The sequence below is a fragment of the Podarcis muralis genome, chromosome 6 (assembly GCF_964188315.1).
Source record: "Podarcis muralis chromosome 6, rPodMur119.hap1.1, whole genome shotgun sequence".
Taxonomy (NCBI): Eukaryota; Metazoa; Chordata; class Lepidosauria; order Squamata; family Lacertidae; genus Podarcis; species Podarcis muralis.
In genome coordinates this window covers 55,524,189-55,545,597 of record NC_135660.1, presented here as the reverse complement: position 1 = coordinate 55,545,597, position 21,409 = coordinate 55,524,189, and the positions used below count along the sequence as shown (strand labels likewise).

The following is a 21,409-nucleotide window of genomic DNA, read 5'->3' as shown; positions in this document are numbered from 1 at the left end:
CCTTAATGTCTGTATCTGTGGTAAAATTGCCTTGGATACCCACTGGAAGTGCACGTAACAAGCCCCCAAATCAGCAGCCTAATATAGAGAAGCCTATCAGCTGGATTGGTATAAACAATAGGCTGCCCTAATATTAATTAATTGATCTATATAATGCCCAGGTTGCTTGACAGCTGTGTGCAGAACAAGTCTTAACATTGCACAAATTTATAATCTGTCATCAACTAGAAAAACCTAGTATGGGTAGCACTGTTTGTTGTTTGGCCATAAGCAGATGTCTATACAAATCTGCCTTTTTGTGCAGTTCTTTCAAAATACCTGCTCTGGCTTAGGTAAAGGAGTTGATGCTAAAAATCCATTTCAGGCAGTGCCTTGCAGTAACATGAGAGCTGCTTTTCTTTTTGACAGTTCCATGTGGCTTGATCAATACCAGGTTTAGTGGGGCTCTTGGTTTCCTGCCCCCAGGGACTCTCACCCCTTAACCTTTAAAGTGACAGGTATATGCAGCAGCATCATAAAAGGGGGGGCAGTTTAGTGAGCAAGTTCTGCTAGTCTCCACTGTTTTAAGCCCCCTCTTAGTATTTGAGGTCCCTGTGTAGGAGTAGTTTATTTTGTGGAGTTAATATGCTGGGTGCTTCAGCTCCTAAGCCTGTAGTGCTGGAGAATCAGTGGTTTTCATTTGCCCAAAGCAAAGGGCTCATGTCATGGGCAGCTGCCCATGGAACTCTGGTGCTGGGCCTGTGGCTGATATATGGATGATGCAGCCACAAGGATAAAGCAGATTGCATGGGTTTTCCTTTGGAGGAAAGGTGCCAGTTGCATAGAATAATAGAGTTGTGGAGTTGGAAGAGACTGCAAGGGTCGTCTAGTCCAGCCGCCTGATGCAGGAATATTTTGCCCAACATGGGGCTCGAACCCACAACCTTGAGAATAAGAGTCTCGTGCTCTACCGACTGAGCTATCTCAGAATACAGGCATGTGTGATTAGCCTGCCCAGATGCTTCAGCTGCATAGTGTTGTATAACAGAGCTTGACTCCACAGTCTGTATTGGCCTGGTTTGAAAGGTGAACGACTTAGTGCTAGTTCCCATCTGATGATGAGCTCATTCAAGGACATAGTGACAACAGTTTCTAATATCTACCTTGCTTGAGTGCCAGTTTGGCAGGAGTGAGGGTTGGAAGCAATTACAATGATTATCTGAAAGCAGGACCAGCGTCAGCACCTGGAATCCTTGGGCTTCTGCCGATGAATGTTGACACTGACCCTGCTGCCCTTCTGCTGACGGGTTTCCTAGGATTTTTAGTTCAGGAAACAGATTTATTTTTATTTGCTTTCAAGAGTTGCAAGGATTCAAATCTTCAAATATCAAAGTAGTAGAGAATATGTTTTCATTATTTTTTTATTACTGAAAACTGAGCTCCCTCCCTGCCAAGCCTGGTTGTATTCACTTCAGTCTGGTTCTGCTCAGTACGTCTCAAGACACAAGGGAACAGTTTAGCCTCTATGGATTTTAACACCAGTGTTTTGGCTTATGATTAGTGATATAGATGGCCTAGTAGGCTGAGGTTTATACCACACAGGGCATAGGTTCATTTGTGCACACCCTCCTCCTGCTCCAGATAAAGCCTTAGAATGAATACACAACAGAGCTTCTTCTGTCTGCAAATTGGTTTGAACAGGAAACCACTGCTTTTCGGATTATATTTGATAATGTCTTCAAGTATGAGTGAAGTCAATCTAGTTGAAATGGACTAAATTGGTACAACTGGTTTCCTCTACTAAGGCAGTTGAAGCAACAAACTCAATAAAATTGAGCTGAACTAATTTCAGAGGGATTTTAATTGGTATGCAGTGTTCTTTCAAGCATATTCTTTGTGGTTTGTCTCTTATACGAGTTCTGTACTTGGCCCAATAAAACAACTTTTGAATTTATTTCAAATAAAAATCCATGTTCTGAGGCCAAATGCAAACAACAACTGTTTTAGAATTATTTGAAAGGACCAGGCAGGTACATCTCCAAAGTTGAGAAACTCTGGGCTTTGCCATCTGGCCGAGAAGACTATGTATGCCACTCTGAGTGGAACACAGGCATGCTAACAAGTTACATGTAACAGTATGGAAGGATACCCACAAACCAGCCTTCTTCTGCTTCTTCTTCCTCATTAAAGTTATATACCACCCTGCATCCGAAGATCACAGGGTGGCTTACAACATAAAAACACAAAATAAGAACATGAAACTCATTAACATAATAGCAAAAAATACACTTTCCTCCAGAACTCCAAGTTATATTATAAGTAGGCTTGCTTCCATATTTTGCTAATATTTGGCATTTAGCTATGGATTTGGAGTTCTGACAGGGCAGAGCACACTATAAAAATTGGGAGGAGCTACTAAATTCTAATGCAATGATGTGTCTTGATACAGCTTGGGTTGCCCACCATGCCATGCCTTGTTTTATCTGTCCAGAGACCTCCAAGGCCTTTTGAGGTATATGTCATCACTGCTATACACTAAAAGCAAGAAGCCTTTATGACTACTGTGCCTGGCACAGCACAAATAAGGTCCTTTGGGCTATTGCTGCAGCAGCATCCAAAAGGAAGGAGGCCATGAAAAACTAATTCAAAGCATGCAGACCATACCATGCTTATGTACAGGAGCACTGTGAAGTTTGCAGCCTGCTCAATATGAATCAGGTACTCACTTCCTTGCCATCAGGCCTAGATGTGCCAGGACCTAGATATTTTGGGGCAGCTTCACAAACACTGGCATTATAATAAATACCTGGTCAAAACCAGAATCCTGTGGACCTTCTACATAATTCTCTTGGTTGCATTTCCCGGTTCTTTGCTCTGAAGTCTTTGTAGTTTGCTCTGACCTATTCATATCTCCTTATTCATTCATTTCTACAATGGCAGACTGTGCTTTAGTATAGAAGATACTAGGCAGACTTTCTTTGACTCATGGTTCTCGTGCACTTTTCTGCCTAATGAAACAACCATAATCTAGGAAGAGAAAGAGATTCCTTTTATAAGAATCTTCCAGTAAAATATTTTATTGGAACTTCCTTGTGCTCTGTCTGCTTCTGGGTTACTGGGCCAGTTCTATAATACAAAGGTTAAAGGTAAAGAACCTCTGGATGGTTAAGTCCATGCTAATTAGCACTTCCTTATTTAATGTCATCCTGTGATCTTCTTCATAAGGTTACACCATTTAGATTTGTCACTAAGAGCTTCCCTAGCAAGCACAAACGTGGCTTCTGTTACTATGTGGCCAGGATGTAAATAATATTTACACTCATGTGAAATAAATACACAATTATCAATGTCCGTATTTATGCACACATATGTATAATTGTAATTATATATTTATTCATAGTGCTGCCTTTTTCCCTGACAGGAACTCAAGGTGGCTTAAAGAAAAAATAAGAACAATTTATTCATGTTCATGTACATGTAGACTACAAAGAACTTGCTACATGGAATAGATTATGTACAAATTAATCATGCAACCATTCTGACTCTTTTTATCATATCCTTATTTATTTAGGGTTTTGGACATTTTTTATTACTGTTAATTTTACAATAAAAAAGAACTTGAAAAAATAATAGAATACAGTGTTTATAAAATAAGTTGAAAAACAATGAGATTGATATACTCAGAATAAATCAGTTCTTTAAATTTCAGAACATTTCACAGCAGTATTTGATAATTTGGAGAAAATAAGTTTTTTTAATGGTACTTAACCACATCAGATCCAGTTTGCTATATTGCCATTTTGACTCTGTCCTGGTTCTTTTGACTTCATTAAAAGAAATTCCCAAATGTTATGTGTCCACTAATTCAATACCAGGTGTTATTTGAGAGCTCTATTTCTATGCAAGCAGTATTCCTGCTGCAACTACCATGCAAGAAAATAGTTATTCATGTTACTTCCTTGTTGAACCATCAGTATAACTGAATAACTATCGTATCCTATTTATGATTATGCTATTTGAACACGGTCTTCCACCAAATAGTCCAAAAGGCAGAGCAGTAAACATCTCTACTATACCACTGTAGATTCCAGGCTTACTTTATTTATTTATTTTTGCTTTCAGGGATAATTCGTCTGAGGGATGGATTTCATGATCGCTACCCAGTGGAAGATTACCTGGACTTGTTTGACTTGGCTGCTCATCAGATTCAGAGTGTGTTGCAGGGGGACAATGCGAAAGACTCCAGCAAGATAATTATTGGTACAGAAACTACTGCTTATAGGGGTTTATGTTGCTGGTATGAGACTTGCTTTAATAACATCGGTGGTTATCTGTACTAAGATAAGAGTTCACTGATCTCCTCTGTATCTTAGCAATGTAAGCTAAGTATACGATAGCAAAAATGCGGATAAGGCATTTTATTTCACTTTTGTTGGCAAAAGGGTAATGCAAGCTTTACAGCATCATGAAAGTGTGCCTTCAACTAGTAATGAAAAGTTGAGCAAACATCTGTCTGAAAATAAGAGCATTATAAATCTTTAATTTTGCACCTTGTTTTCAGTGTAAATAGAGGCTGTTTAAAAATGCATTAATATTGTTTAGTTATTTATAACACTTTATAGCACCTTGGCAACAATATAGTGTTCAATGCAACATAAAAAGGTAAAGGTAAAGGTACCCCTGCCCGTACGGGCCAGTCGTGTCCGACTCTAGGGTTGTGCGCCCATCTCACTTAAGAGGCCGGGGGCCAGCGCTGTCCGGAGATACTTCCGGGTCACGTGGCCAGTGTGACGAAGCTGCTCTGGTGAGCCAGCACCAGCGCAGCACACGGAAACGCCGTTTACCTTCCCGCTATAAAGCGGTCCCTATTTATCTACTTGCACTTAGGGGTGCTTTCGAACTGCTAGGTGGGCAGGAGCTGGGACCGAAAGACGGGAGCTCACCCCGCCGTGGGGATTCGAACTGCCGACCATGCGATCGGCAAGCCCTAGGCACTGAGGTTTTACCCACAGCGCCACCCGCGTCTCAATGCAACATGCCGTCCATCTAAAATTAAAAAAAAAAAAAAAAACTACAAAGAAATACAAACATGCAGAATCGGGCAAAAACTTTGTGAATAAAAAATACCTTCACTTGCTAGTGAAATCTAGATGCATTCCATCACTATGTCCCACTGATTTAACCACAGTAAATGACATCATATGAAGCAAATAAATAATCTGATTAACTTGATGGGTATGGAAGAATATATGAGATAACGTATATGGGACTTTAGCTCTATTGTTTCCCTTAGGGTGCATTCAGCGCAGGGTTGACCAGATGTCAAAGAGGACAGAGTCTTTGCACCTTTAATGGTTGGGTAGGAGAGGGAATTTCAGGTGGTGTAGTTTGCATGAGAAGCTATACCTGCTGAAATATCTGTTTCTACACAATGCTAAAGGCACAGGTTTCCTCTTTTGCATCTGGTCACCCTAATTCAGCAACAGCACTTTGCTTTTTGGGAAGATAGCCCAGGATAGTTGCAAGTGTGGCATCAGCAGGCTGGAAACAAAGTCTGCTCAGACTCCACAAATGCCCTGGGAAACTTTAGGAAATAAAACTTTTCATGGGATGGAGATGTAGTGTTAATAGGAACCTCCACCTGTAATTTCTGCCTGCTGTGCTGCTGTTTAGTTATATAAAGGAGCCAAATATAGCGACACTAAACATTTGCTAGGTGTAAGAGATGGGATACGTTGGATTTCCTTCAAGGGACCAATTTATTCTACTGTCTACTGAGACTGGGGAAAGTCTAAGCTGTTGTGACCTACGAAAGTTATTATGACATTATTGACATATCTTGACTTTTTAAATCAAGAAGCTATTAGGCCTCATTATTTTGTTGTGATATGAGCAGGTTCACTGCTCTTTCTATAAACAAATATTGTGCCTCAAGTGCTGTTTCTGGACTTTTATTATCAAGGACACACACAAGCTACATTTTTTATTTTATCGGTCTCTTGTAAGGGGAAGAATGCTAATTCAAACGGCTAATGTACTTTTTTTGAGCAATTGCCTTTGCAAGGAGCTGAAATTTTTGTTAAGGAAAATGTTTACATGGCCTCTTCTTAATAAAGTTTACAGGAAATCATCTGAATTATAATGCTCATTATAATGAACTTTTTTATTACCTTGTTAAAAATACAATTTAGTCAAGAATCCATCTATAGGAAATATGAAAATATGAGATTTTCTTAGGGAGCCACATTATTAAACGTCAAATGATTAAAAAGGAGAGATATAATTAAAACTATAAACATCCCTCTAACTTTACCAGGGAAAGTAATTTTACAATCAAAAACATCTCTGAATCAAATCTTTATTGGGTTGTATTTATATTGCCAGATGAAGCCATGGAGGTTTCAGAAACACTACACAAGACATTACCCTTGCAGCTCCAGGCATTTTAGACAGGGTTTATTTATTTTTGATCCTTATTATAATAAATTTACCAGAATGGTTTATGAAAGCACAACATGATTTTTTCCCATTAATCTCTGGCTAAAGACATTAAAGAGCCATTTTTAATGAAAGTAGGCAGTTTCATCATATGTTGTATGCTTTTAGCGTCTATGAAAAATTGGTATATTTTGGACTGTGCTGTTCTCATTTGATATATAAATGCAGCAGCGTTTAATTCATCATGGGTTAAATATGGATTCCTCCTCACAAACATTATTAATTTGTGTTGTGGTGCTATGGGGTGGGGGAGAGAGATGATGAAACAATAGAATCATGGAATTTCTGAGTTGGATGGGAAGTCAAGGGGTTATCTAATCTAAGCCCCTGAAATGCAGAAATAATAGCTAAAGAATCTGTGACAGAAGGCCATCCAACCTTTGTTTAAAAACCTCCTTTGAAAGACCGTTCATTACCTTTCAAGTTGTCTGTTCCACTATTGAATAGCTCTTACTGTCAGAAAGTTCTTCCTAATGATTAGTCAGAATCAGCTTTCTTGTAATTTGAATCCACTGGCTTGGGCCCTACTCTCAGGAACAGTGGAAAATAAGCCTGCCCCCTCTTCCATGTGGTAGCCCTTCAGATATTTGAAGATCAAATGATTGTAGAGTTGGAAGGGATCCCAGGGATCATCCAATCCAACAATGCAGGAATCTCAATTGTATTTCCTTTCAGTCTCCGCCCAAGACATACCCAACTCCCTCAACTATTAAGAAGTGCATTTTTGGCTGCCATAGCCAAGAATAGGAAGTGACCTAGCATATTTCATTTAATGTTCTGGTCCTGCAGTGCATTTACAACAGTGCTCAGAATGAACCAGTCATCTAGAGTGACACTGATCTGCAGCTTTTTTTCATTCCTAGGAGAGGCGAGTGCTTCGACAATGTGGGACAACAATGCTTGGATTTTCTTCTATGACAACAGTACAGAAGGGGAGCCTCCATTCTTAATACAGGACTTCATCCATGCCTTCCAGCCAAATGCAAAGCTGATTGTTATGCTTCGGGATCCTGTTGAAAGGTTAGCAAGCAATATTTACATAGTATCAAAGAAATGTATTTTCTTCTTTTTATTTGTTCTCATGGATAGTTGACAGCTGCCCCCAAAATTGGTAAGTTGAGAGCAGCATAACTCACCTGCAACTCGACTCCATAAACACTCGTACCACCTCATTGAATCCATTGTTTTAAAAAACTTGTTTTTAATATGACTAATACAATCTGGAAAGCTATAGTGTTTTTAGTGTAGAAATGGATTCTTTAGGAAGCTCTAGAATAGAGATGGCTTACCTGTAGCCCAGTAGCCTGATGCAATCCCCCAAGACTTCAACAACATTGGTAACAGCAATAGAGAAAAGAAAATTTAAAATAGACATGGTACGACAGAGGGCAGAGAGGTTTGAACCTCTCCACCCAGCCCTGATGCAAATTGCCCCCCTCACTATTTATCAGATTGATCTCCCTGTCAGCTAATTCACTTAGCTTACCTTAGGAAGATGTGTGAGTGCATGCGCGAGGGTGGAGTAGCCACACCCACCACTGGCTTGTGGCCCTGGACCAAAGGACGAATGTTCCTTGTTTTGCTTAGTGTTCAGAATAAGGTGAATTACAGTCTCTGGTAGCTTTGACTTCCCATTCTGAATTAATTAATCACATTTTCAATCCTCATTTCCATATACTGGAGAAACTTTGAATACCTTAAATTCTTGTGCATGATCTGGGAAAGAGTTAATACAGTATGCAATCTGAACTGATATGAGTTGTAAAATTGAACAAGTAAAACTCCCATAACAGATAATCTTTCATCTTGTTGACATTAGCAGAGATGCAGGTAACTATGGAAACCGGGAACTGTGTGGAGATCCCAGTTGCTTAGGGCAATTTCAGTGTGAAAAAGGCAAATGTATCCCATCTGCTATAAGGCATGGAAATAAAGGTCAACAGGTTTTCCTCCCCTGCACAAGGTAGTGTGTACCTTGGTCAAGAGTCCACTCCAAGTTGTAGTGAAAGAAAAGGAAACACAGTTCTTCAGCCTTTGCTGACATGTACTCCTTAGCAGTAATATGGGAATAAATATTTTAACCCTCTTCACAGGATTCCACCGGCTTCTTAATATCCCTGTTTTTGGTGAGATATAAGGATTTGTTTGCCTTGTATTGCATGGTCCAATTCTCACCTTTTTTAAATGGTAAAGTGATTTATTTCAACAGTCACATGGTATTCTCTTATTATTTATTCGTAACATTTCTGTCCTGCTCTTCCTCCTGAAAGAGCCCATGGCAACTGGTACAGACAGTTTTTTGGAACAATATAGCACCATCTTTTCCTAAGGATTTAAGTAAAAAAGCCTTGATGACATGATTAAGCTCAGGTCTCATTAACTATATTCAAAAGACGTCTCATCATATGTAAAATGACAGATAATAGTAATATTATATTAAGGTCACCACATCCAGGCTTGGCATTGGCATTTGGAGCTCTTACATCCTGGCAAGGCCCACTAGTGCTGAGGTCTGCTTTTTATAATTAGTTTGGGATAAATCAGAACAAAGCTTTAAATTTCAAACAACCATTCCTCTGAGTATATAAATCATTATTAGGAGTGGATTCCATGACTTTCATCCTTTTACTGTTACGGCAGAAAGAGGTGAAACTATAAAGAACTTTGGACATCTGAGGAATGCAGGACAGCTGAAATTCAGGTCCCAACCCCCACCTGTTATTCCAATGGTTTTTGGTCAAAGTATTGCTTGAAGTAATAACATTTGTTTTCTGGAAATATTTAAGTTTCCTCAGTTTACTAAAGGCATGTTCAGTTCTTTTCTTCTTTTGTGTATATTTTAGGCAGAGGCTAGCAACATATATTGGAAAGCAATATATGTTGCTCTGCAGACCCCAGGCAAGGATAGTAAAGGAAAATATCATCTGTAATACTCAGCCACATCTTTTGATGTGAGCTTATGCACACGAAGGCAGTAGTTTCCAAACTGTCCACACTCCACCCCATGGACCCCTTGAAGATTGCCCAGGGTCCTGGCGGATCACTTAATTGTTTTTTCTGCCTGTTGTAGCAATTGAAATGTGCTGTGCTAGATGCTATATGATTCTTAATTTTATTTTTATTGCTCTTTTTTCTCATATATTGTACTTCATTGTATTGCAGTTTGAATGCCATAGGATTCAGATCCTAATATAATAAAATGCAAAATGTGAAACAAAAGAAGCAATAAAAGTACAATTCAAAAATCAATACTTATATTTAATGTGATGAATATGTCATCTTCAACTACAAATCCACAGACCATCTGGGTGAAGTTTATGGACCATAGTTTGGGACCCCCAACTCTAAGGTGTATTTGTATTTGTGGTTGTGGTTCTTTTTCTTGGTTCTGTCAGCTATTATTTCCATGCCTTCTCCATTCCTACCACAATGCTATACAGGCATTTGTGTAATCCTTGAAAAGAAAAAGTGGTGCAAGGGAGCACATAGTTGTCTCCCACAAGTCTATGTGCTCCTCCTTTCTAGCCTCATGGCACATATCTCCCCTTTTTGTATTTAAAAAGAAACAAGCAAGCTTCCCTACTACTGCGATATCACTCACTGTTGCTTACTTTTGTGCAATGAGAATACTACAGTTGCAGGATCAGAAGCTTATTCTGCTGCTGCAAAGATACACTTTTCTCTAAGGTGACTTGAGCAAGTCTCCTGCATCAGTTCTGTTCCCCTCTTCCCCAAGGCTTTAATGTGCTAGGTTCAGTCCTAAGGTTTCTTAGATAGTGCACTGCTTGTTGCCCTCCTGCCAGGTGTTTGAGAGAATGCCGCAGGTTCATATCTGCCTGTTGAAACATTAACATATCAGACCGCTGGTCCATCTAGCTCAGTCTTGTTGACAGCGACTGATAACAGCTCTCCAGGATTTCAAGCAGGAGCTGCTCCCAGCTGTTATCACTTTTTGTCCCTCATCAGCCATTTTGGGGTACACAACAGGTTTCAATCTGTCTATTAAAACTAATGGAGGCATCATGCCTGCATTGAGTTCAGTGGGCACATTTTCAAGCATTCACAAAAGCTCGAAGGCTTTTGCAAGTGCTTGAAAATAAAATGTTCTCAGTGGAAATGCTTGGAAAACTCAAATGATTTTCAAGTGGAACGTGGGGATTTTTGTTCATCTCTAACACAGTGGTGCTGGTTAGAACAGAGCTGGAAGGTCAAACTCAGCAGACTGAACAAGAGAGACTCTATATATAGGAGGGCTAGCTTACCACATTTGTGAAGTAATACACATTAGCATCTAAAGAGAAGGGGGGTCGGGGTATAAAACTATTAAAGAGGTTATAATTACTTGCACCACTGGTTGAAAATAGTAACTTGTGGAATTTAGGAATGAGATTATTTTTGTAGGGAAATGATAACTTTTATCCCTATTTAAAGGTTCCGTTCATATGCTGTTTCTGATCAGCTTATACTTAGGGAGAGCTGTGGATTCATGCAAGATCACATGTTCTTTTCCTGATACAAGGGAAGATGTAAATCTTAAACTGGCCCACTGTGACATTAAATTCCTTCCAAGAAGTTTTAGTCATGCCATATTCAAATAAATGGATGAACGTATGGTTCATTCATTTCCCCCCTGTGAAAAGGAGGTACAGTGGGAAGTAGGGGAGGAAGTAAAATCTGATCAGTCTCATAGACTATTTGCCTTGTCTCATTTGATTTGTGTCCATAGGCTCTGCCTCTTTCCAGATCAGTCATTTTTACAAAATGGGAGAAAAGGTGGTAAATCAGTTTCCAGTGCCATCAGCATTTCCTGCATCATGGCCACATATATAAAAATCAAATATTAGAATGTAAATTGGCTTTTAATTTTTTTTTCTAAGATAGTCATAGGGAAAACACACTACCGCCTGATGTGAATGTTTTCCTTATTAGAATTCTATTCTCATCAGCAGCACTACATAGAATAAGAGCTGTCAACAGTAGTGCTCCCCATTGCCCAAGTCACCTCATGGCCCCCTGCATGGCAGACAGTGCACTGTTGACTTGATAAATATATTTTGTGGCCTCTGAATGTTAACAGATGGTAATTGTATGCAAGAGAGCTGGATGAAGTGGCTTTCTTCTGTAAATGATCTGGAAATGCTCTGCAATATGACTCTAATATTCACCAGCTGTTGCTTTAGTGTCTGTCTCATATCGTAATATACCCCCTTAACTTGGGAGATACCAATTTTGTCCACTTGTAATGGATACAGTTTCCATTACAATAGATTGTGCTTTTTCTCTCACCACGGGATAAATCTAACCCTGTATGTACTGCTGAATTGTAAATTCTTTAGTCCTGACAGCCAAGTAGCATAACTGTGCCTTGCCATAATGTAAATATTTGATGGGTGGAGTAAAGACCCGCATGCTGGTTTCATCCTAACCTAAGGGAGGTTACACCAATATTATTGTCACTATTTATTTAATTGTTTTGGGGTTTTCTTTAGAGGAATGCTGTAGGGATGGAGAAAGAAAAACTAAGAGTCCTAAACTGGACTGGAGTTAAATATGTGTTTTATGTCTAGAAAAGTTGTACACTGATATACAGCATAGCTTCCCCCTGTAAACTAATTGACTTCCAGTCATTTTGAGCCATGGAATTCTATAATGATGGATCACGTAGCTCAGCTGTAAAATATCTTCAGAGATATTAGTATTTGGCCAAAAGAGAATCTGAGTTATCTTGGGTGCTGGAAGAGAATACAATGGCCATGGTTGTGGTAATGCCTAGATATTCCTCATTGGTGCTATTCCCCAATATTCCAGCAGCAGCTGCAGTGCACATATTTTCCTTTCCTAGAATCTGCACGAACAAGGGGATTCATACAGCAATTTATTTAATAGTTGAAACTTAGAAATGCAACAGAAGACTATGGCAGCTGCACTTGCAGTTGCTCTTCTGCTGCCCTAGCACTTCGTGTGACTGTTGTGTTATGGCATGCCTGCTCACTCACTTTTCCTTTCCAATGCCTTTGTTTTCCTTCTCTTTTCCTTCTGGCATTAGAGAGACAAGCAGGCAGCTACCATGCAGCTGCATGTTTCCTTAGTTGTGGAAAAACACATTTCTGTACCATGACAACACAGAGGGAAGAGGAACAGTCACACCGTTGAGAGCTGCAGGCCCATGTGACCACCCGTGAACATTTATTTAAAGCCTGGTTCAGCCTTTCATTTTTGCTATCATTAAACAGCTTCTGCAAAATTGTTAACATAGGGAACACATCAAGAACCAAGTATTTATGCTGATAGAATTGAAATATGGAACTGTGCTTGAAAGAAATGGTTCCACTTTTTATGCTAGGTTCCATTTCCTCTGCAATCTTTTCTGATGAAGAGGCAGTCATGTGCACCTACACTTAATTGTGATAGATTATGGCAGTCGGTAGCAGCATCAAGTGAGCCATAAGTAGCAAGAGCAGCTAAAATCCTCATCAGCAAATATTTGGTTTTTATAAAGATGTCCCACAAAGCAAAATAAATAAATAAGGAAATATCCTACAACTTATACAGATTTCATTAGAATATGAGAATCTCCTGAGAAGGAGTTTGTGGACACTCCACTGTCTACATGAAGTCCCCTTGGTGTACCATAGTTTAATCACTAAACAGTGTAGGGTGTGCTTCAGCCATCTCTTCTCCCCTGCATCTGGGAGAAGGACTTCCTAAGCTTTTCATTTTAATCAACCCTTTAGTTAGCTAACAGTTTTAACCTCCTTTTCTCTGAGGCAGGGACTGTGGTATAACTCTAATCATGGTATGTCTCAAAAACATAGGAAGTTGAAACTTTGGTTTCTGAAGCTGTACTGCTTAAATAAACCATAGTCAATGTGAACCAGGTTCCCTAGTTCAGCAAAGTCCCCCTCTTGGCCATGCAGAGGGAGGGGAGTTTTGAGAGCTCAAGGCTTGTGCACAAACCATATTTTATCTGGACATACAAACATGACATATGTATCTCTAACAACTCTTGGGAAAATCAATTTCATTCCCTCTTTGGAGAAATGTTCTACCAAGAGAAACTAAGGCTGCATCTTAATCCATACTTACCTGGGAGTATGTTCCACTGATCTCTGAGACTTAATTTTGAGTAGACATATATAGGATTCTGTTGTGACACACATACATAAACAGACTATTCAGGAAAAGGTCATCAGAAAGGAGATGGATTTCAGTTAAGGGGTTTGGAGAAAGAGATAAGACCCTTTCTAAAGGTCATTGTACTTAACCAAGATATAGGCATGAGTTTCCTGTAATGGGAAAATGGTTATAAGAATCTGATTGGTCTTTTAAGATACACATTTTAGTGAATTGTTTTTGTTCTAAAAAAGTATAACTGATAGACCATTGACAGAGCATACTGTGCTGGGCATAGTTCTGCTAATATTCAAACAAGTGATAACAACAGAAAGCACACAGAGAGAAACATATTTGAAGTTGATTATAATCAAAATGAATGACAGATCCCCAGTTTTTTGAGGAATGTCCCTTGGTATCAAGCAAAATATTAGCTGTTATGGGTGTAAATGCAAAGATTAGCATTGCATAATAGTAATCACAATTACTTTACTATGGCAATTAGAGTTGCCATATTTCAGAAAGTGAAAATCCGGACAGGAAAGTTGTTAAGCTCCACCCCAACTTTTTTTTGAAGTTTTTGAGCTATTTTAAATGACACTCCCAGCATGGGTTGCCATATGTCCAGATTATCCCAGACGTTAAAGTGATTTCCACTCTATCACAATTGTGACTAGCTTAGTTGCAATTCTTATTTCTTGATCCTAAACTCTAGGGGGTAACTTCATGGTAATATAAATACAGAAAGCTGCTGCCCTCCTATAAGATTAGATTTTAATTCTGAGACAGAATTTCATACTCGTGTTCTATTTTGGAATGGATATGTATGATCATGTTGCTTATTTTTATCTGTTTAAATTTCCTGCCATCTTGAGCAAGCATAGAGAAACTGCAGTCCTCCAGATCTTGTTAGACCACAACTTCCATGAGCCCTAGCCAGCATGATTGGGAGCCCACCAACATCTGGATGGCCACAGGTTCCCCACCTCGGATCTAGAGAATGTGATTAAATGGTGTTGGCAAGAAAGAGCCATCTAAATGAGCTGCATATGCCAGCCATCCTTTTGGCTCACTTTCTTGGCCACCTTCTCGCCTGTCTAACCTAGATAGCAAGCGCTATTAGCTAGCACTGATGTTACTCAAGGCAGAAATTGCAAACTTCACCTTTCTCGATTTCTTTTGATAATGTGCTTTTAGTGAGCGCTAACCTTCTTCTACACACACATTTCTGCAGGGAAAGTGGGGGAAAATTGTTTATGTTTCAAAGTGCCGCATTTAATGAATCAGCTGGCTCCATCCTTCCTGTTTTTCTCATATCTTCCAGTTTCACAGCCAACTATTTCATGCACAGTAAAACAGGCGGCTGCCTAAGGCAGCAAAATTTTAAGCACAGCCAAATATTCAGCACGTCTGTATTGTCAGTGAAATATAAGCTGGGAGTGGCACACTTTTCTGTTTGTTTTCATTACACCTACAGACAGAGCTTCCCATTCGTACATGGCTCTGTTGTTATAACATACCACACAGAGACACAGCAGTTAGTGAGACCCTCCTTCCCCACCTCTGGCTGTTCTGACATCTCTGCTGCACTCTCTTTTCCTCCTTCTCATGAAAATCAATAGAGTTTTTATTCGTCACATGAAAGGAAGGGGGGGGGGATATCTTTCAAAGTAAACAAGCTTGAAGCTGCTAGCAGGTGTTTTACCTTAAAACATCTTTTAAAACAAAAGGTGACAGCGGGCTGAAGTAAAGTGTATCAAAATTCCAAGGTCAAGGTGGTTCCTAGGGATGAGTGTGACTTTGTGTAGCAGGCACAGGTCAGGGAAGGGGCCACAGCTGGAGGGAATCAACAGATAGTGAGACCAGAAGAGAGGTGGCTGAAAAAGAGTGTTCAGTGGACACTGGACTGGGAAAGAAGACCCTGAAGGAAGGGTATTTGGAGGTGAGGGAGCTTGAGAGTAAGATAACTGAAGATGGGGAATCGAAGAAAGGAGTGACTAATAAATAAGCAAGACTAATGAGAGTGGCCATGCAACTTGGATAATCAATATAAAAGTGGTAGCAAACAAGAATGAATAAGAGCAGCAAGGAATATAGTCTGCAAGGAGCAATATGGGGTCAAGATCTGAATCGTGTGGTTCATATGGCTAGTTTGAGAGATAAAAATGGTAGGTTAGCAAAGAGAAGACAAGTAATAGTATTATTAGATCTTGTTCCTATAATATTTTTTCTCATCTGACACCCCTGGCATGACCGAAGAGATGGTGGGAAGATGCTGGGAAGTATGCTCCAATAAGGTGAGGTACTTGTAGGATTCCTTTGCCAGATAGGCAACTTGGATCAGCCTGGCATTTCAGTTTAATTTTCTTTGGAATGGAGCTGTGAGACTTCTGCTGGAATAAACAAGAAATTAAAGCACAGCCTCACTATACAAATAGCACTCTTTCTTTTCTTGCCTGGACAATAGCTATTGGTTTATTACTATGATGATGATGTGGGATGGCTTAGCTGCAATTGTGCTTCAATTGTTCCTGTGTTATTTCATTTACAGATTGTATTCTGATTATCTTTACTTTGCAAGTGCTAACAAATCTGTAGAAGACTTCCATGAAAAAGTGGCTGAATCATTGCAGCTCTTTGAAAATTGCCTGGCAGATTACTCCCTGAGAGCCTGCGTGTACAACAACACCATTAACAATGCCATGCCCGTACGTACATTTCAGTTCTCACTTGATATGATTCTTAGAAAATAGAATTTCATGAAGCTGGTATTATCACATATTAGAATATGTAACAAATACATTATAGAATGGGAAAAGAAAACACCAGAAAAAAGCCACTATCTTCATAAACTTGTGTTTGAACCTGGTGGTTTATATGACAAAATCTTTCTGCTTAAAAACAAATCCATCCACATAGAAGACAAAAGGCTGGATCTTCTTCTAAATTGGGGATTTAACTGTTTATCTTTGGTAAGATGGGAGCATTCCATCAGGTGAGCACCCAGCTAGAGCATTAATGGGTCCTTTCATGTACTATCCCCTTTCTCCGCTGTGAGGAACCTTTACAGCATTTGGGTCTTTTTAGTCTGGAGGGAAAGGGAAGTAAAGGGGAACATGATAGAAGTGTATAGAATTATGCATGGCACAGTGAAAATGAAGACGGGGGCATTTTTCTACTTTTCTCACAACACTGGTCTAGAACAAGAGATTATCCAATGAAGCTGAATGTTGGAAAGTCAGAAGTACTTCTTCACACAATGCATACTTAAGATATAAAATTTGCTGCCACAAGATATGGCTTTCAAAGGGGATTAGACAAATCCAATGGCTGTGCGCCATGGTGGCTGCATGCTGCCTCCAGTATTGGAGGGCAGCATACCAGCTGAGGGAGAAGTATCACCTCCCTGCTGGGCTTCCCTGATGCATGTATGCCAGGGTTGCCAACTTTTCTGGGTCCATGGGCACATTTGCAAACCAGATAAACTGTTGTGGGTACAATGGATGTGCTGCAGCTGTATACATGAGCCCTGCAAGGATGCACAACACATGCACACTCACTTTCTCCCCATCTCCATTTAGGCTTTAAAAATGTTTTTTTGCTGTTTTTCAAGCCTAATATGGGTGCAGAGGCAGAGATAAGAAGTTAACCTTCCAAAGTCTAATTTCGGGAATGGGAGCCCTCTGCTATGGTGACCCACGAGTATGTCACATTCCTGCAATAAAGCTGTGCCTTGCATAATCTCACTTATTGTTGTCTGCCATGGCCAATTCATTTGGAGTGTTTTCTTAAAACAATAATTTATTTTGTTTTTCATTCTTTTAGGTAAGGCTCCAAGTTGGTCTGTATGTTGTTTTTCTCTTGGACTGGCTGACAGTTTTTAATAAAGATCAAATACTAGTTCTCCGCTTGGAGGATCATGCATCCAATGTTAAGTTTACTATGCACATGGTGTTCCAGTTTCTGGATTTAGGTAGGAAATTTTCTGACCTTTCTGATTAAAGCACATTTAATGAATTTGTCCTGTTTTTCTAAGGCTTCTGCTGCAGCTCCCTTCCTAAATCTGCTCTCAGACAGGCCCAGGTAATTGCTCTGTAATTAGATCACATATATTCAAATTTAAAGAAAAACAAATTGCTTAAATTTAGCCATTCTTTGTCTTTTAACCAAGAGGTATGCTATTTTAAATTTAATTTTAATCCACAGGTTCATGTTACCTTTGGGTCACTTGGCACATGCTTTCCTATACAAATAGTATAAGAATATTGCATTTAAGAATGTTGCATGTTCCTTGTAAGAACTGGCAGATGTACAGACTTATGAAGCAGTGCAGTTGCATCAAGTTATGGCTGCACACACGCCCCCTCCACATGGAGCAATTTAGTGATTACCGTATTTTTCGCCCTATAGGACGTACTTTCCCCCCTCCAAAAATGAAGGGGAAATCTGGGTGCGTCCTATGGGGCGAATGCAGGCTTTCGCTGAAGCTTGGAGAGCGAGAGGGGTCGGTGCGCAACGACCCCTCTCGCTCTCCAGGCTTGAGGAAGCTATCAGCAAGCCTGGGGAGCCCGCAGGAGTTCCCACAGAGCTCCCTAGGCTGCGGATAGCAGTCTGCTGCCCGGAGCGCGGGGCACGCTGAAGCAGAAAAATACGGTATCTATATCAAAAATAGCCTTCAGTGAACCATTTCTATGTGGAAACTGATCACCATGTGCTGCTATGCTAAATAGGAGCCTTTAGGTCAGGCTTGGGAATCAGGCATGGGGAACCATGGCCCACAGGCTAAATTAGGCCCACCAGGGATTCTAATTTGGCCCATGAGGCCATTTTTCCTTTTGCCGTGTCCACCTGCTGTCATCTGTGGGTAAGGGAAAGCTGCAACTGCAAAGGAACAATCGGGAGCATTTGAATGTGGTTCCAATTGTTCCCCTAAAAATGGGACTTGGGTTTGGTGTTTTTTGTTTGTTTGTTTAAATGGCACCAATGCAAGTCCTGCTGGGAACTGCTCCACTTAGGAGCTCCCAAGTGGAGCTGATTCCTGGGCTTGTATTCAGCTCCACCCAGATGTCAAAGTGGCCTACCTCTGCTTTAGATCATCAAAAGGTTGCAGCATGTAATATATTTCAAAAGTGAATTGCTATCATTTTTGCATGAGGGTGTGCTGGACCTCTATGCATGAGTGACATAAATGCTTCCTGACATCAGGAGCTCCATCATAAGAGGATAACTTTTTAGAAAAAAAGGAGAAAGAATGTACATTCATGATTATTTTATGCTAAATTGTTCTGAGAAAACAATCAGCCATAAGGATTTATTCTGTTTGGATGAAGGTTGGTTTAGACATTTTAAAAATAGATGAACAATTCATGCTGCTTACGATGCAAAATGATTTAAGTGATACATGGGGGACGGAATCATCTTATGTTTTAAATGCAGTTAACTTTTAAGTATTTAAAAACTGTCTAAATACTACAGAACATAACCTGGAGTAGAACAGTTGCATTAAACTTGTATTAATATGTGGGAATTAGGGTGTTGAGCTAGAACAATCCAGCACCAGCAGGGAATTATTTTTTTTACATGGTGTAAAGAAAGAAAAGAACATATATTTACTTAGAATGGCTTGTACACTACAGCTTGCAAGTGGAACAGGAGTCACACTCTTCATGTTTTCACATGGTCCCTTTGCACTAACATACCTTGGGTTGTATCCAGCTAAGTTCTATTCAGAGTAGACTCACTGAAATTAAAGGCCCAAAGTTAATTATCGCCATTTTTTTCAATGGGCCTACTCTTGAGTAGGACAAAATGGCTAGAACCCCTATTTCTGCATCTCAAGCTCATGTTCCTATGGGGCAAACAATATTCTGAGGTTAAATGCATGCAAGCATTCAATATGCATGAATTCCCTTCCTTAAAGTGTGGGAATGTAAGTGAAAATAACCAGAGCCATTGTGCAAGAGAAGGGGAGAATTAACCCTTTCCTCACATAATGGAGTCACACTGAAAAAGGTCCTTAATGACAACTTCAAGGAGCACAAGTCTATCAGTGGCTACTAGCCATGATGACAATGTTCTATCTCCACTGTTGGAGACAGCATGCTTCTGAATACCAGTTTCTGGGAATCACAAGTAGGGAGAGTGTTGTTGTGCTCAAGTCCTGCTTCTAGGCTTTCCACAAGCATCTGGTTTGCTACTGTGAGAACAGGGCACAGGAATGTGCCTTTGGCCTGATCCAGCAGAGAGCTCTTCTTCTTCATATATGTTCTTTCCAAAGCTGCTATATTAGCCCTAGCAGAGAAGTTTCCATTGGCATCAATAGCAGTTGCGGATGGGGGATTTTTGGTGCATGTACAGAAAAGGCTAAGCTTCTTCTCTACATTCCTTGGGGCTGTATCTTGCTTATCCCTACCAGCCGAAAAGAACAAAAGAACAACAATTGAAAAACCAAAATATTGTATAGTAAATGCTTGCAAACATTTCATGCCATGTATAGTTTGGTCCTAATAGAAGGGATGGTGTGTGCTTCAGGCACTGCCAAGAAGTCATGCTTCCTGTTCAGACAACAAGCTATAATGTCCAAAAGCCACATTCATACATCTCATGTCACTTAATTTGGAAATGTTTGAGGAAATTCATAACAGAAAGCTATACAAGCATATTTTGTGGTTATCTTTTCCCTTTTCTTAATTTTACTACAGGTGCTCTAAGTGAAAAAGAAGAAGCTCTAATTACCAAAAGTCCTGCATCAAACACTAGGAGGCCTGAAGATCGCAATTTGGGCCCTATGTTACCTATCACAAAGGAAATTCTACGAGATTTCTATCAGCCTTTCAACACAAAACTGGCTCAAGTTCTTTCTGATGAAGCTTTTTTATGGAAAAAATCCTGATGTGTCAATTCCGGTGCCACAAACACAGTGCTTGGGATTATTTTTAACTCTTGTTTTCAGGTGCAAGCAATTGCCCACTCTGAGGCCAATCAAGCCTACTGCAGTTAAATCTTTGTCTCCATGTTCAGCATACAATATGTCAACGAAGTTATATCAGATTTGCCATAGAAGAACATAAAGCTCTATCAATGTCTTTTGTAAACTTTTCTCTCTCTCAGCAAACAGTGCACCAATAGCCTTGATATGAAGCAGTCTTGCATTCTGTGGTTATGGTTTTTGAAATGCCATTTTTAAGCTATTGTTACAGTACAGAAAGCACTAGCCACCTAAAAATGCACATTCATTCTAATTTTTAAGATAAGTCTTGCGTTCTTTTGAAACTATTCAAAACAGCTTTTTAACCATTAAAAGTTAATTGATTTTCATCTGGAAGTCTGTTTTTAATTTCAACAAACTCTTCAATATGTGTTCTCTTTGCCCATAATAAACCTATTGAATCTGCCTGAGCTGTGCAACTTAATTCAAAACCAAGTAACTTTTTAATGGATGATTGTGTTTTAGTAAGCCCAGAGCAGAATGAATCCTTCCCCTGTAACAGTGATCAAGAGAAGAATTTTCTCAATGGTGACTTACTCTAAAATATTAATTGAAAAGAGGGCTGACTTTCAAACTGATGTAAGAATATGATCCAATCATAATAAGTTTACAATCAAATAAAAGAAGAGGGAGGGAAATTATAGCTTTGCTTTTTGTTTGGTATGGAGTTATATGCTCCATATAGTTATATGCTGTTTCTATCCCTATGCAATATGGGTCTCATCCAAAAGCTATTGAAAGTACTGGGAGTTTGACTTACAGAGCAGAGCTAGCTATAGAATTACAATATTCCACTGAAGTACACAGCCTAAAATCCTGATGATTATTTCC

At 39.6% G+C, this 21,409-nt stretch overlaps 1 protein-coding gene across 1 annotated transcript in view; it reads left to right on the top strand.

Moving 5' to 3' along the window:
* CHST15 (carbohydrate sulfotransferase 15) overlaps positions 1 to 20,983 on the top strand; it is a 73,667-nt gene extending 52,684 nt beyond the window's left edge. Inside the window, exons 4-8 of the mRNA XM_028730010.2 lie at positions 4,102 to 4,239; positions 7,341 to 7,497; positions 16,142 to 16,298; positions 17,416 to 17,563; positions 20,292 to 20,983. Of these exons, the coding sequence (XP_028585843.1) occupies positions 4,102 to 4,239; positions 7,341 to 7,497; positions 16,142 to 16,298; positions 17,416 to 17,563; positions 20,292 to 20,482 (791 nt within the window). The 3' untranslated portion in view covers positions 20,483 to 20,983. The remainder of the gene's footprint in view (positions 1 to 4,101; positions 4,240 to 7,340; positions 7,498 to 16,141; positions 16,299 to 17,415; positions 17,564 to 20,291) is intronic.
* Positions 20,984 to 21,409: the final 426 nt, after the last annotated feature.